The sequence below is a fragment of the Xyrauchen texanus genome, chromosome 10 (genome assembly GCF_025860055.1).
Source record: "Xyrauchen texanus isolate HMW12.3.18 chromosome 10, RBS_HiC_50CHRs, whole genome shotgun sequence".
NCBI classification, from domain to species: domain Eukaryota; kingdom Metazoa; phylum Chordata; class Actinopteri; order Cypriniformes; family Catostomidae; genus Xyrauchen; species Xyrauchen texanus.
Window position 1 is genome coordinate 2,008,802 of NC_068285.1, and position 16,241 is coordinate 2,025,042.

A 16,241-nucleotide genomic window follows, 5' to 3' on the forward strand; every position below is an offset into this window, starting at 1 on the left:
TACCAAACGTCCCGTGGACCCCCCACCCCCCACCCACCCACTCCCTCCCAGGCCACGCCCCCGTCCCACGAACCTACTATTTGTCCAATAACCCACTGTATTTACCAAACGTCCCGTGGACCCACCCCACCCCCACCCACCCACTCCCAGGCCACGCCCCCGTCCCACGAACCCACTGTTTGTCCAATAACCCACTATATATTTTTTTAAGTTTTTCCGCCGTTCATTCAACATGCTGCAATTGGACGCGGTCCCACCGGCAATCTATTGAATGGGGATTCGGGTAGTTTATTTGATAGACATTTGAATTAAAATTCCTGTCGTGATAAAAACTATTTTACCGCACTCAGCAGGCCCCCCCCCTACCCTGGGCCCGGGACAACAGACCCGTTTGTCCCCCCCTGTCGGCGGGCCTGGTTGCGCGTCACCACGTAGGCTCACTATTGGCCGACGCTGGTCATGTGTGTGATGCGTGATCACGTGTAACACAGATGCTCAGCGCAAAAACACTACGTGAACCAACTAGAGGCCCAGAGAGAAGGAAATGAATAGTGGAATAAAGTCGTTGTTTTTGTTTGTTTTTGCGCACATAAAGTATTCTCGTAATAATAGACACTCCAGCCCAGTTGGTGGCGGCTGAGTAATACAGAACCACTATTTGTCCAATAACCAACTATAGTTTTTAAATGTCAGGTTGACCTCCCCCAATTACAACTCCCAAGCATCGCCCCCTTCCGACGAACCCACTTTTTGTTCGATAAACCGTAAAAAAGTTTTTTTCACAAAATCCCCACAAGTGACCCACGGGCCACTTATCAGCGTAGCGGGTTGGCGGACGAGCGTCCCTTTTTCGACCTTTCAACCCCTGAACGAAGTCGTGGGTCCACCAAACTTTTCCGCCCGCACCAGGGGGCTGTGGCGAGACGGAAAACGTCGCCCCCCGGTCGATAGGCCATTGCGAAGCGTGTCCACGAAACCACTATAGCAAATACATTCATTTAATGGGCGAGTGGGATTTTGACAGAAAGGTCCCAGGGGCCCCAAATTCAGCAAGCTGACCCCTGGGCCCTACCCGAGCGACATACGGAAAGTGCCGGGCTCTTGAGCGAAGGCAAAATTTTTCACTAACCCTAACCCTTTTTTAATTTTTTTTTTATCATTTATTTATAAACTTTTTCAAGGCATTAACAGAAAGCTTCATACAATTAAAGTTAGAATTTTCCCCCCATTATAACCCTTCCCGCCAAAATAATTAACCATACATTACGTACAAGATAAGACAACAATAGAAGTAATAATCACAATAAAAAAATAAAATAAAAAAATAAAAATAAAAACCTAGACACATACATAGCCAATAATAAAATGTCTGACATATTCGTGGTCCGTACAATTATAAAACAAAACCACATTTGGTGATCATATTTAACATTGATCATTAACACTAACCCTAACCCTAACTTTTTCAGCCATGAAATTTGACCAGGTGTAACTGGAAAAGTAAGCCGAGTTGGGACTCCATACTCGGGGTGTGTGGGGACCACTAGGAGACCCCCCTGTGCCCAGAGTATGGGGCCCCAACTCGACTCTGTTCCAGAGATATAACAGCTTGATTTTTAATATTTGACCAGGTGTAACTGGAAAAGTAAGCCGAGTTGGGACTCCATACTCGGGGTGTGTGGGGACCACTAGGAGGCACCCGTGTGCCCAGAGTATGGGGCCCCAACTCGGATTGGTTCCAGAGATAGGCCAGCTTGAAATTTAAACTTGTGGGGATTTTGTGAAAAAAACTTTTTTACGGTTTATCGAACAAAAAGTGGGTTCGTCGGAAGGGGGCGATGCTTGGGAGTTGTAATTGGGGGAGGTCAACCTGACATTTAAAAACTATAGTTGGTTATTGGACAAATAGTGGTTCTGTATTACTCAGCCGCCACCAACTGGGCTGGAGTGTCTATTATTACGAGAATACTTTATGTGCGCAAAAACAAACAAAAACAACGACTTTATTCCACTATTCATTTCCTTCTCTCTGGGCCTCTAGTTGGTTCACGTAGTGTTTTTGCGCTGAGCATCTGTGTTACACGTGATCACGCATCACACACATGACCAGCGTCGGCCAATAGTGAGCCTACGTGGTGACGCGCAACCAGGCCCGCCGACAGGGGGGGACAAACGGGTCTGTTGTCCCGGGCCCAGGGTAGGGGGGGGGCCCAGAACTGGGCCCTCATTAAATTATGGAATAATTGTTAAAAAAATAAATAAAATAGGCATATTTGTGGAAAAAATATCTAGTATTTGAGTTACATAAAAGCTTTTTATTTGTTTTCTTCCTAATTGTCCTTGAAATAGTGGTCAAGTCCCCCCCTCCCTCCCCCCAAAACAAAAATGGTTTGGCCACTGATCAAAATTTGATGTTGTCATTTGATTTGAAGTACTACTAGATATATCTATGGAGATGATAAATAAAAAGCCGGCTGAAATGCGTCACTGTCGGCATCGGTGAACAGATAATGGGCCAGATCCGAGTCTATTTTTGCTCATGCTTAATTAAAAGTGAAAGCACACTTTTGATGGACAAAAAATAAATATGATTTCACACAAAAAGTGCCCAAAATGCACAGATTTTGCATGTCTAGTGTGTTTTAACAAGAACTGCAGTAGGCTATGTCAGAAAAGAAAATGAAGACGTTTATAGAAAATGTACCCATTTAAACGTGTTTTTATTATTCAGTTTGGGTAAAAGTATATGGTGTTTTATAAAAATAAATAAAAATGGAAGTCTGCTGTAAAGTGGTTAGAAAAACGGAATTCTGATCTAAAATCAGAATTGGCCTAGAAAATTGTAATTGGTGGAGGAACTGGAGAGGAAGAGCAGAGGAGAGGAAGAGCAGAGGAGAGGAACAGGAGAGGAAGAGCAAGGGAAAAGGAGAGATCTGGGCGTGGGGGGGCCCATCTAAGATTATCTTGTCCCGGGCCCAGGCAAGACTGTCAGCTGGCCTGCGCGCAACACAGACGCGCAGCGCAAAAACACTACGTGAACCACAGCTCTTTTTAAATATTTAGTTACTTTTAAGAAGCCAGCTTGGGGGCATCTCAGTGTATCCTGGAAATAATCACTGGGAGGAATGATGAGGTGAGATTTGTAGTCAAATAATTAAAACTCAGATATCACACACCAATATCTGAGTTTGAATTATTCTGAAATATTGATTATTACCTAATTTGTCATGTGTGGACTATATTCCATAGGGTTGCACAGCATCCCTCTGCTTAGACAGTGACATCACTATTTTGGATTTACCTTTAGTACAAAGTGTGTGTATGTGTAAAGCTATGTTGACTTATGTTATTCATACAAAACCTACTCACAAATAAACATCAAAAACAAAGCCGGCTGCAATGAATTTCTGTGCAAAACAGCTTTTCTACAAACACTTCCACACAAGAACATTGTTATCACACAAGAACATTTTGATAGAAAACAAAAAATATTTAAAGTTTTAAATATATACTGTAGATAAAATTAGAATAAATAAAATGGAAATGTCTACATACAGTCCACTATTACTACTGTAAACTTTGCAAATAGGACATCAGCCCCTTCAAGTCTTAAATGAACAATAACAAAGTGGGCTGCAATGAATGTCTGCAAAACAGCTTTTAGTGAAACATTTCTATACAAGAACAGTATCACAAAAGAACATTTTGATAGATAACAAAACATTTTTAAAGTATTAGACATATACTGTATATAAAATTACAATAAATAAATGTCCACTATTACTACCGGTACTATAACTACTGTAAACTTGGCACTGAGACAGAAGCACTTGCAAGGGTTTTTTTTGTTTTCTTTTGTTAGTTTTTTTAACTGGAGTTAGCATGTGACGGCAGCGTGCACAAGTCATGCCTCCGCTCCTACCCAATGACAGAGGCACGCAGGGTTTTTTCCACTGGAGTACTCACGTGAAGGATGCGTGCACAACTGCGTGATCAGCGTTATCTCATGCTAACACCATGTGCAAAGCTCGTGGTCGAAACTCTGGTTGCTGATTGGTGCAGTGGCTGTACGAACGCTAACGGTTTTCAAACTTTTTCCACAGTCAAACTTTTCTAGAAAGAAGAAGAAACTTTGCTGGAAGAAACATGATTGCCTGCACTTATGGCGGATGAAGTAAGTGGAAAAACACATAGCGAGCGATACAAAATAAGTGTGTCTTTGATATATAGCGTGTAGAAGTTATTTTAGGTCGGTGGGCGTCCACTATGTCGTGTTGAATTCCGGATTTTCTTAGTCCGGATTTTTCAACGCCATGATGTAGCTGAAGTGGTTAATTAAGTTATGTGTAGAGTCTAACGTTAATGTCTTCAAGCATAAGTTATTTCCAACCTCAGCTAAAATGATTGCCTGACGCTATTACTGCAAAACAACCAATTGTGCATGGTAAAATTGTGTGGATTGATGATTTGTTTAAAGTAGCGTTACGTTTGTTCCGTTGGCCTGGTCCTTGTGCTGGGTAATTAGCATCAGTGGTAGTTAGCAAGTGGTCTAACTTATGGCAAGAAATTGTTTGTAACCTGGACAAAAAATGATTTCTTGTCGTTTTTGTAGTAAAACGTGTGCAACATTAAAGGGTTATGTGTTGCACTGCAAAGTTCATAGGACTGAACCACGCTGCGTGTATAAATGTGAGGGTACTGGTTGCAGGCAGACATTTTGCACATACTCCGCTTTTAAGGCTCATTTCTATCGAAAGCACAATGTGTGTACATTTGCTAGATCCAGCAATGCGACCATTGTCACACATTTTTGTTGTGCTATGTCATTGTGTAGGCACCAGTTTCAGACTGTGAAAGAACTGATAATGCATTTAAATGAGCATATAGCAGAGGGAAGATCTGTGGCATGTCCAGTGACTGGCTGTCATAGTGCATTCACGTTGAAATCATCATTTAAGGCACACATGTCCAGAAAACATAGAGAATGTTCAGTCAATAACATCAGTGACGCGTTCAAAGAAAATACACCACAGTCTCCTCTCACAACACATGAGGATTCTTTTAACAGCTCTGGCCTAGATGATGCAGATGAAAACACTGACTTGCCACCGAATTTCAGTGAAATCTTTCTTAGAAATGTTTGTTTGTTGTATCTGAAATTGCAAGGGAGCTCCTCATTCCAGCTTCAACAATACAGCTTATTGTTGAAGAGATGCAAAATGTTCACGAATTAGGCCTGGATTACACTTTGAGCAAACTGCAGTTACTTTTGAAAAATGACTTGAATCTAACAGATGATGCTGTTAGTAAAATCTGTGATTGTGTGAAGGAGTCTGATCTGTTTTCTGCTTCTCACAAGGGCCCATTGAGAACAACCTACTCAAGAGCTCAGACATTCCATTCCATGTTTAAATATGTTCAACCTAAAAGAATTTCATTAGGAAATGATGAAAATATGTTAGAAAGGTTTGCTTATTACGTACCTGTGCAGCAAACATTGACCAGTTTACTTGATTCAGAATTATGGAACAACTCAGTGTTGCCTCAGTCTTGTGAAACAGACCCGTGTGTCTTTAGTGACATAAGCGATGGGCAGGTTTTTAAGACGAACCAATTCTTTATTGACAATCCAGAATGTCTGAAGCTGATTTTATACCAGGATGCCTTTGAAATTGTAAATCCACTAGGCTCAGCTAAGAAAAAGCACAAAATTCTTGCTGTTTACTTTTCGGTGGCAAATTTACCTGTTCATGTACGGTCTAACACCGACCACATGTCCCTTGTGTTACTGTGCATAGAAAACGACTTCAAACGTTTTGGAACAGCTAGTGTTTTCTCAGATATGTTGTCGGATTTGAAAGACCTGGAAATAAACGGAATTACTGTAGGTGCAGAAACTGTCAAGGCGGCTTTGTTCTGTATTGCAGGGGATAATTTAGGCTCTCATAACATTGGTGGCTTTACTGAAAACTTCAGTACTTCAAAATACTTCTGCAGGTACTGTGAGGTCACGAAAGGGAGTTTCTGATTAATCCAAATGTTTGCGGGCAACAACGTAACCCAGATAATTACAACTCTGCTGTTGCTGATCTCACTGAAGACAGACCAATTGTTAGAGGAATAAAGCTGAATTCTGATTTCAATGGTTTGCAGGCGTTTCATGTATGCCAACCTGGTCTACCACCATGCTTAGGCCATGACATTTTTGAGGGTGTCTTATCCTATGATGTTTCCCTCTTCTTGAAGTATTTCATAAAGAGCAAAAATGGTTTACATATTCACTTTTCAACCGCCGCATTAAACAATTCAAATACAAGGGATCCGATACGCTTACTAAGCCATGCTGTGTCAAACCTGGCTGCAAAAAACTGTCTGGTCAAGCTGTCCAGAATTGGAATTTCTTGAGGTTGTTACCGGTGTTAATTGGAGACAAAGTGTCAAATGCTGAAGATGATGTGTGGCAATTAGTTTTGCAGCTAAAAGACATTGTTGATCTTGTTTGCGCACAAAAGATTTCATTGTGCCAGGTGGCTTACTTGGATATCATGATCCAAGAATATCTGGAGTCAAGGAAGAGTTTGTTTCCAGGCACTCCTCTAAAACCTAAACATCATTACTTGAGACACTACCCGTCTCTGATTTTGAAATTTGGTCCCCTGATCAGACTATGGACGATGCGTTTCGAGAGTAAACATGGCTATTTTAAAAGATGTGCAAGGCATTTGAAAAATTTCAAAAACATCTGCTCAACTCTGTCTGAAAGACATCAGTTGTTACAAGCATATCTTTCAGCAGGATCAGCATGTAGTCAGTTTCTGCAAGTTAAAAATAGCTGTGCTTTTTCCCCAACCTCTACAGTGAAGCCATTAAAAATGCAGTTTGTGACTTTCACTTTTCAGGAAATGATACCAGTGTTTCCACAGAAATTCAGTACAAAGGAACAACATATAAGAAGGGCAATTTCCTGGTCTCAAAAAATGAGTGCTTGGAGCTTGCAGAGCTTGTCATCATTTTAATTCGAGAAAATGCAGCTGTGTATTTTGTGGTGAACGCACACAATTCTGACTATCTTGCCAAATACCACCTGTACTCAGTAGTGGCACCAAGTACAGGAATGATGTGTGTTCACATCAATGACTTGGTAGATTTCTATCCGTTGACTTCATACATTATCAATGGGCACAGAGTCATTCCTCTGAAACACAGTGTTTTGTCAGTGTGATCTCATGTTTGCATTTAATGTACCACTGCTCAAAAGTTTGGCATGTTTATTTGGTCATATGAGAAACGCATGAAATTTAAAATTCACATGCCTTGGATCAGAATTAAAAAGATGGGCCTTAAAAAAGTCTAAAGTCAAATGAAAATTAGGGAGAACTAGGCTATGGCTTTAACTTGTTATTTTCCTTCACTATAAGCCACACAGAAATAATTCTTAAATTATCGTAAAGCTCTTTTCAACTCTATATTTTTCATAAATATTATAGACTACTAACCCTACAATGTAGCTTAACCTGATTTTAATAATAAAAAGTGATAATAAAATAGAATATAGATAGAATAAAATGAACCACATTTAATCTCCTTCAATATTGATCCAAGACATGCAAAATGTCAGTTTCATGGGTTTTTCACATGACCAAATCAGCATGCTAACTTTCAGGAAAATCTGTCAATGTCCGAAAATGTCCTGTTGCTGTGTTGAATATTTATTTCTCCCCCAGACTAGAGACATGGAGACATTTTTGCGAGGTGCCATTAATGAGGTCTGCCCAGACCTACAGGAGGTGTCCAAAAATATGCTTGAAGAGAGACTGCAGACCCTGGGTATAGAAACAGCAGAAGACTTCAAGTTTATTCAAGAAGAAGATGTATCGTCTGTCTTAAGACCGATTCAAGCTGCATAAGGCGGTGGCTTTCTGGAAGTTTAAATGTGAGTTGCAGTATATGCAGTGCACATAGATTCAAGTGGGAATTATCTATTAAAAGCTCAAGCATTGTGAGTGTCAATGAAAAATAATCTTGTAAAAAAAAAAACACCTCATGAATGCCTCGAAGCGTATTTTTTGATCAAACCACTACAGAGCTTGCTCCGTAACTTCTAAATAAACTCCAATAGCTATGTTGTTGGTGCTTCATTTTATGTGTAGGGACACTGAGCAAGCTACTGACGAGGTTTGGTGCTGTTTTGAACAATATTACTGGTTAAAAAATGCTATATGGGGAGCGTTTATTTACCTCCCTTAGCCAATCCACTGTTTGCGATTTGGGGCTATAAGCGTATGCGGAGCAAGCTCTGTAGTGGTTGATCAGCGAAAAATACCGTCTCCACAGTAAAACACGGTGTTTTAATGCAGACAAAAACCCGGTGGATAATTTTCTCTGTAGTTACACTTTAACTGTTGTTGCTGTGTGTTTTGTTTTTAAAGACCAGGATGATTGTTCTGCTGATTCACCTGGACCCTCCCAATCTCCTCAGTCAGCCTTCTACCACCTCATCCTTCAACACTGCCCATCATGGCGCAGGACCAGACTGGACAGACAAATTTAAAATCCCATGGAGCTCCTTTCCTGAGGCGTTAGTGCAGTGCCTGGAGAGGGGCCAAAGACCAAGGCCAGCTTTAAGAAGAGAAATGGTCAGGATTGTGGTGAGGCAAATGCTGAAAGACTCTGCTTTGATTAGTAAAAGAAACGCCATAGATGTAGCCCAAAAGATAGTGGCACGATACCCCAAATCCTTACAGGATGTCATTGAGGAGATGTCATTGGCTGGATACCATTCCTCAGCCAAACAAATTCAATATCGCGTTGAAAACAAAAGAAGAGAAACAACACCAAAAATCACAAAGAGAAAATCCACACTGGAAGACTCAGAGATGGTACAGACAAAAAGAGCTGCAATTCAAGATACGTACGGATGTATAAAATGGGAAGTGAAGTTCTTGCCTCTCGGGGAAACAACACAGAGCCAACAAGACAAAAAAGATGAGCTGAAAAATCTGTTTCTGCAACAAACTGAGGACCTGGAAATGGTGAGATCAATCATGAAAGCGACATATTTCACTCAACGAAAAGAAGTAAATGAAGGACGAGCAATTAAAGAAATGAGAGAAGACTGGCCATGGTGGTTTATGGAAACTGGAATGACCACACACTTTCAGGAACTGACAGGAATACACCTGAAAGAAGATTTTCTGAAGAATGTTGACCAGAAGGGGAAAAGGCTCCTAAACTATATGAAAACAATAGCCGCCAACAAGAACAAAAAGCTGTGCCAAGCCACGGCCAAGCTTGAATTCATCAGGGGAGAACACACAGGGTCTTCTGCAGATGTCATCGAGATGGTCTTGCTTCTCCTGGCCTACTTTGATGAGAAGGAGGAGGTCATGTTTTGCTACGTAGATGAAACCTGTCTGGCCGAAGACGTGGAATTCGCAGAAGTTGCCTTAACTCCCACGATAGTTGTATGTGGTAAGTTTTTATCTCTCCACCCTTGTCACACTTTCTCTCTCTCTTTCCCCCCTTTCTCTCTCTCTTTCCCTCCTTTCTCTCTACCTATCTTGCTCTATCCTCAGCCTTTCCATCTTAGCCTGGATACCAGACTCTTCTGACTTTGCAGAGAGTCTGGCCTAGATCCATTGGCAAACGTTTATTTCCTGATTGGTGGACGCTTGTCTGAAGTTTGAAATCATTGGAGTTTCATTAATGTTTGGTAATGACATATGTTAACCACGGGGGACACAACTAGAACGATAAGCTTGCAACTTAAAGGAGAACTCCGGTCAATTTTAACATTGAGCTAATTTTTTTTGTAAATTTGGAGTGCTGTCAATACAGAGAACAACGACAAAAATCGGTGTTGCCTACACTGTGTTATTCTCTTTTTAAAATTTGCACCCTGTTGACTTCAATGGGGCACGTTTTAAACCTGCTTTTAGCCTCTTTACATCCGTGATGTGTCATTACAAGTGCCCAGCCATGTGAGTGATTCTTTTAGAGTTAACACGGGTGAATCTGACTGCAGTAGATGTGAAAGATATGAATAAAAATGATGTTATTTCAGCCAGCGCAAATACCTGTATTTACTTCCTGTATTTGGTCGAAGTCCAAAGTAGTCGATTGTTGAGATCACGCGCATAGGTTTAGTTACCTATGATCACGCGCACGAACTCGACAATCGACTACTTGGACTTCGACCAAATACAGGAAGTAAATACAGGTATTTGCGCTGGCTGAAATAACATCTATTCATATCTTCACATCTACAGTCAGTCACCTGTTAACTCAAAGATCACTCACATGCTGACATATGACATCACGATGTAAGAACTAAAGCAGGTTGAACTGCCCATTGAAGTCAACAGGTGCAATTAAAAGAAATAACACGTGTAGGCAACACCATTTTGTCGTTGTTCTCTGTATTGACAGCACTCAAATTACAAAAAATTAGCTCAATGTAAAATTGACCGAGTCTCCTTAAAACTAAATGAGCGGAAGAATGTAGACAGGCAGAGCCAGGCTATTTCCACCTGCCCTCCCCACACACATGCTCTTTCTCTCCCTCCTCACTCTCTCTATGCTTTGGTTCCTTCTTGCTCTCACTCTCCATCCCCTTACTCTTATCTCTGCCTCTCCCCCCAGTCATTCACTTTCTCTTGCTCCTTTCTTCTCTCACTCTCCCTCACTTTCCTCTCATTCTGTCTTCTCCCTTCTCTCTCCCCTTCTGTCACAGACACACTGCACACTTTCTCCCCCTTTCCCTTGCTCTCTTTCCCTCTCTTCTCACTTGTTCCCCCTCATACCCCCCACCACCACACACACTTTCTCTCCCTCCTTTCCTCCCCTCTATTGCGCTCACTGTATCCCTCACTCCTATCCTCTTACTCTCTCCCTTTCTCAGACATACTTTGTCCCTTCTCGTTCCTCACTCTATCTCCCTCCCTCTCACTCTCCATCCTCTCCCTTTCTCTCACTCCTTTGCTTACCCTCTCTTTCCTTCTCTCTTACACACCCATCCCATCTCTCTTTGTAGACCCCTCCCTGTCTCTTACCCCATAATTTCATGTTAAATGTTAACAATATTGTTTTTGTGTGTTCTTGTAGGACAGTCCAGTTTTTCTGCCAGAAGAATGATGCTTAGTATTGACCAAGTTATTGTAAATGACCAAATGACAACCTTCATCCAGTCATTATGCATGATGTTTGGAAGTTATTACTCCTATAACATTCATTACCCATCAAAGCTCGCATCCACCCTGGAGTTTCTTCAGAGGTACGCCCTGTTTGTTTTTTTAAAGTGGATACCCAACAGTTTTTCTTTATTGAATAACTAACTCCTCCTGACTTTGGTCTGAGGGAAATATTTATATTTTGTTTTCTTTTATGATGTGAATGATTTTATGATTATATTATTCTGTTAAATCTGTTTGTCTCTTTCCTCAAACCCTCTTCCCTAGATGTTTCTTCTCCATTAACCCTGATAAGGGATCAAAAGTGGAGAAGACCAGTACAGCCCACATGCAGGTCAACCCTCGCGTACTCACTCTGATCCAAGACCTGGCAGACTACGAGTGGCGGGACGTTTAATAATGTAAGAGTTGTAGTTCAACTTTTAAAAAGTGGATGCCCAACAGTTTTGCTTTATTGAATAACTAACTCCTCCTGACTTTGGTCTGAGGGAAATATTTATATTTTGTTTTCTTTTATGATGTGAATGATTTTATGATTATATTATTCTGTTAAATCTGTTTCTCTTTCCTCAAACCCTCTTCCCTAGATGTTTCTTCTCCATTAACCCTGTTAAGGGATCAAAAGTGGAGAAGACCAGTACAGCCCACATGCAGGTCAACCCTCGCGTACTCACTCTGATCCCAGACCTGGCAGACTACGAGTGGCGGGACGTTTAACAATGTAAGAGTTCTTGTTCAACTTTTAAAAAAGTATGGAATTTTGAAAAGGAAAACGTGTAGGAACCCTGAAATTAGTACATTATTAGAGATAATGCCCAATTTACATATTTTAAAGGCCCCCTGTGTAAGAATTTCTCCTATCTAGTGGTTAGGTGTTGTATTGCAACCAACCTCTCAAGCGCGGCCTCTTTTAGAACTACGGGAACTGTCGCATATCAAAAACTGGCACTAGTTCCGGATTCCTAGGCTCGTCAAAACATAAACTTTTCTCTGAATAAGCAATAACAAAATATTAATATAATGTTGTGTATAGGGATGTCAATTTTCACAAATTCCCATGATCGATCGTTGTTTAAATTAACGATCAATTAATCGATTAATCGTTAACCTTAATACTGCAATATGCGTCTGCTGCAGTGGCATATAGCCAACAGCATGACAGGGTCTGCAAATGCTGCTCAAAACGCTGTTCCTCACCAAATTAATGAGAATGGTTTTTAATCTAGATAAAGGGCTAGTAAGGATGTTTCGATGTGATTGATAATTAAATTAAATTATTTAATAATCAAACGACTAATACAACGTGTCATCAACGCCACCTCGGATGCGTGCTTGTCAGAATGTGTGACTGTTGTGGGCGTGCTCTTCCTGGAACAAGCGCTGAAAGCGACAACTAAACCCAATAAGCGAACAGCTGTATTTTTATTAACAAAGAATAATAAATACAGTAACAAATGTATTGCTCATCATGGTTCATTTATATTTTACTGCTTTTTCTCCTTTGCCAATCCTATGATAATTATATATACAGTATAGTGTTCATCCAGAACAACATGTAACTGTGTAACCACACCCTAGCAACCGTTTAAAGCTACCTAGCAACCACATTGCAACATATAGAAGCCATATTGCAGCTCCACAACATCGTTAAGATATTGTTGTTGGCTCGTATGCAATCATGTACAACATTGTAGCAACTATCCTAGTTTTGCCACTGCAAGCACCCTCCACTCCCCAGATTATTTTGTTGGAAAATACAATTCAATGTCGGAATGTTAGGAAGATATGTGGCTTGTAGAAAATGAGTTCAGTAACTTACCTTTGCTGAATGTAGGGAAATTCTGCAGACACCAAAGACCGAGCTGTATTTAGCATTGGCATACGTACATCGAGAGTCAGCCCCTGCGCTATGTAGATGTAAATAAAGGGTTTCTAAGCCAATATGTATGCTTCAAATTAGTGGTGGTGGTAATTAAACATGAATGGGGCCACATTTATGAATGGGAAATGTTGATTTTGTTAACAAACAACTGAAAATGTTACACAGGGGACCTTTAACATTAAATTTAACATCTTGTAATAATAAAAAAATTACTTAATGTCGGCCAGACAAGTTTCATGGAGATATCGCAGGGGCTGTTAGAGTCAACGCATCAGTGCGCAGCTAAGTTTCAGCTACCCAAAAATATTGACAGTACTTAGCTGGTTGAGCGAATTTGTGAAGCATAGGATTACGGAGTCAAAATTTTCAATAGGCTATAATCAGCGTCGCGTGTGTGTGAAGTCAATGCTGTGTGCCCTCCTCAAGAGGCTGAAATAGCCTATGGCAGGAGAGGAGAGAAAGACTAATGTATTTCCATCTTTTTAAAACCTGCTAAACCATGTTTCAATGTGTTTTTCAAAATGTATCTGTAGTCTAAAAGCACTTTGCGAATACTGACTTGGTCAGGATGTTTGAAACCGGTGTAGGCCTAAAAGTTTTTTTCTGTCTCACGTGGGTGAGGGCTCACGATGATGATGAGTCCAGGAGATCAGGCACCATCTACCCCCAACCCTTCCTCAAGAAGCTCCCATCCAAATAATGTTTGTTTAAACATTTACTATGTTAATGTTATTTTCAAGGGTGCTATATTGTTAACCTAACTTGCTGTTCTTAATAATACTTGATGTATCTCAAACACCAAAAGCAAAAGTTTGTAAAGGCTCAACATATAAGCCATTGCTTCAAATTTTCTAAACTACTTATTTTAAAGGGTTAGTTCACCCAAAAATGAAAATTCTGTCAGTAATTACTCACCCTCATGTTGTTCCAACCATGCAAGTCTTTTGTTCATCTTCAGATCACAAATTAAGATATTTTTGATGAAATCTGAAGGCAGTCTCACTCCTCCATAGGCTTTCAGAGGGACCCAAACTCGCTGGCCCAGAATAGTTATTAAAGCATCGTTACAATAGTCGAGTGACTACAGTGGCTCTGCATTAGTTTATCAAGCAGCGAGAATACTTTATGTCGAGGAAAAACAACAACTTTATTCCACTATTCATTTCCTTCTCTCTGGGCCTCGAGTGAGTTCACGTAGTGTAACAGCGCCGGCGCTTCTGTGTTCTGGCGTCACCACGCATCACACACATGACCAGCATCAGCCATTGGTGAGTCTATGTGGTGGCGCCAGCACAAAGCGCTGCACTGAAACACTCACGTGAACTCACTCGAGGCCCAGAGAGAGGAAATGAATAGTGGAATAAAGTCGTTGTTTTCGCACATAAAGTATTCTCGTCGCTGATAAACTAATGCAGAGCCACTGTAGTCACTCGGACTATTGTAACGATGCTTTAATAACTATTCTGGGCGGCGGTTTGGGTCCCTCTGAAAGCCTATGGAGAGTGAGACTGCCTTCAGATTTCATCAAAATATCTTAATTTGTGATCGAAGATGAACGAAAGACTTGCATGGTTGGAACAACATGAGTGAGTAATTACTGACAGAATTTTCATTTTGAGTGAACTATCCCTTTAAATATATTTCTGATTTCAACAGTTCAAAAGGCATTTGTTCAACCACCTGTTCCTCTTGAGCAAGTTACTGTACATGCTTGACATGTTAATTAATATTTAAAATGTTAATAAACATTTAATAAAAATAAAAAACTTTGTCTTTTTCCCCAAAATGATACTGTGCCTACTTCAGAGGGCACTGTTCCCACCTCTTTTGGGGCCTACCTTCAAAATGCTTTATGTCAGCTGAGACCCTGTAGTTTCTTAGGAAACAATCAGAATAGTTGTGTGAAGTACTGGCACAGACTTACAGAGGCTAGAATATTGTTTTTCCTTTCTGCCGGATTACAAGCAACTCTGAACTGACCACATTTCAACCTTCTAGGTCACTTGATGATTTTAGAAGCATTTACATTACATTTGGCTGACACATTTTTTAACCAATTCAATTCAACAGTTTAAGCTTTCTGAGCCCTAGCACCAGTCTTGTGAAGCCGTGTGGAAAAGTATATCAATATAGAATGAAAAATGAGTACTTTAGACCATTATTTGCCAAAGTATGCTCGTGCGTTTTGTAAAATCCCTTATGGAAAAACTCTCCATATGACTTTTGGTTACACAAAATGCATACTGACAATAAAAAAGCCTTGAAGCATAATCCTGGTGTCAAATGAAAGGTAATACTCTGAGGTTTCTTGTAGACTATTTGGATTGTATGTCAGAGGTTCTGATATAGAATGACTACACAAAATATGGAAAAAATGGAAGAATTACACAATAGTCTATATGTTTGCATTTTCTTTGTTGGTTCAATGGGTGTGAATAAGAATGGACTATACATCTGCAACTAATATTGGATAAAACATGAATTACATTTCTATGGATTCCTGTGAATATTTCAATACCCAATATGCTGCATCTCCTACTGCCAAGGAAACACTGCAGCTAGCAGGTAGGGAAGCAGCAAAGGTGGCGGAGGAGGGGTCCAATGATGGAACATTGTTCATTAACCATTAATTCATATTTCACAAATTCAGTGAAATTAAATGGGTTTTTATGTTAAAAAACAGCAGCTGAATGTAATTCTTACTGAAGGAATGTGTTCATTAACTTTATGGGCATGTCAATGTTGCTGAAATCCATTGTTAAATATACCAGTTTAAAATGTAAAACTTACATGCTGCTCTGTAAAGGTGGTTACAGTTTTAATGTATTTTTTACAGAATTGTTCTGGCAACCACATTTTTGGAGTGGAATCTACATACAAATTCAGCAAAAAAAATGGTTACACAATGAATATTTCACAGTGAAATAACGTAAATATCTTTTTTTTTTTTGTGAAATCAAATGGGATTTTATGTTAAAAAACAGTGGTTGAATGTAATTCTTACTGCAGGAATTTGTTCAATAACTTTATGGCCATGTCAATATTGCTGAAATCAATTGTTAAATATACCAGTTTAAAATGTAAAACTTACATGCTGCTCTGTAAAGGTGATTACAGTTTTAATGTATTTTTTACAGAATTGTTTGGCAACCAAAGTTGCCAGCATTATT

The 16,241-nt window shown here is 40.1% G+C and overlaps 3 protein-coding genes across 12 annotated transcripts in view; all 3 read left to right on the forward strand.

The window, feature by feature from the left end:
• Positions 1–16,241, forward strand: part of LOC127650628 (NACHT, LRR and PYD domains-containing protein 3-like) — an 857,046-nt gene that overhangs the window by 596,486 nt on the left and 244,319 nt on the right. The gene's annotated exons all lie outside the window — the stretch shown is intronic.
• The window catches only part of LOC127650638 (protein NLRC3-like), a 228,532-nt gene that overhangs the window by 54,355 nt on the left and 157,936 nt on the right, over positions 1–16,241 (forward strand). The window lies entirely within an intron of this gene.
• Positions 8,797–12,323, forward strand: LOC127650642 (uncharacterized). Its single transcript, XM_052136210.1, has 4 exons — positions 8,797–9,471; positions 11,104–11,272; positions 11,457–11,590; positions 11,777–12,323. Exons 1-3 carry the CDS (start codon positions 8,877–8,879, stop codon positions 11,584–11,586), a joined length of 894 nt encoding a protein of 297 aa, XP_051992170.1. The 5' UTR covers positions 8,797–8,876; the 3' UTR covers positions 11,587–11,590; positions 11,777–12,323.

Bases quoted from the DNA above. Each gene is read 5' to 3' on its own strand.
- LOC127650642 (XM_052136210.1), top strand. From the start codon at position 8,877: ATGGTACAGACAAAAAGAGCTGCAATTCAAGATACGTACGGATGTATA. The intron at 9,472-11,103 runs GTAAGTTTTTAT...GTGTTCTTGTAG, and splicing joins TCCCACGATAGTTGTATGTG to GACAGTCCAGTTTTTCTGCC. The intron at 11,273-11,456 runs GTACGCCCTGTT...CCTCTTCCCTAG, and splicing joins ACCCTGGAGTTTCTTCAGAG to ATGTTTCTTCTCCATTAACC.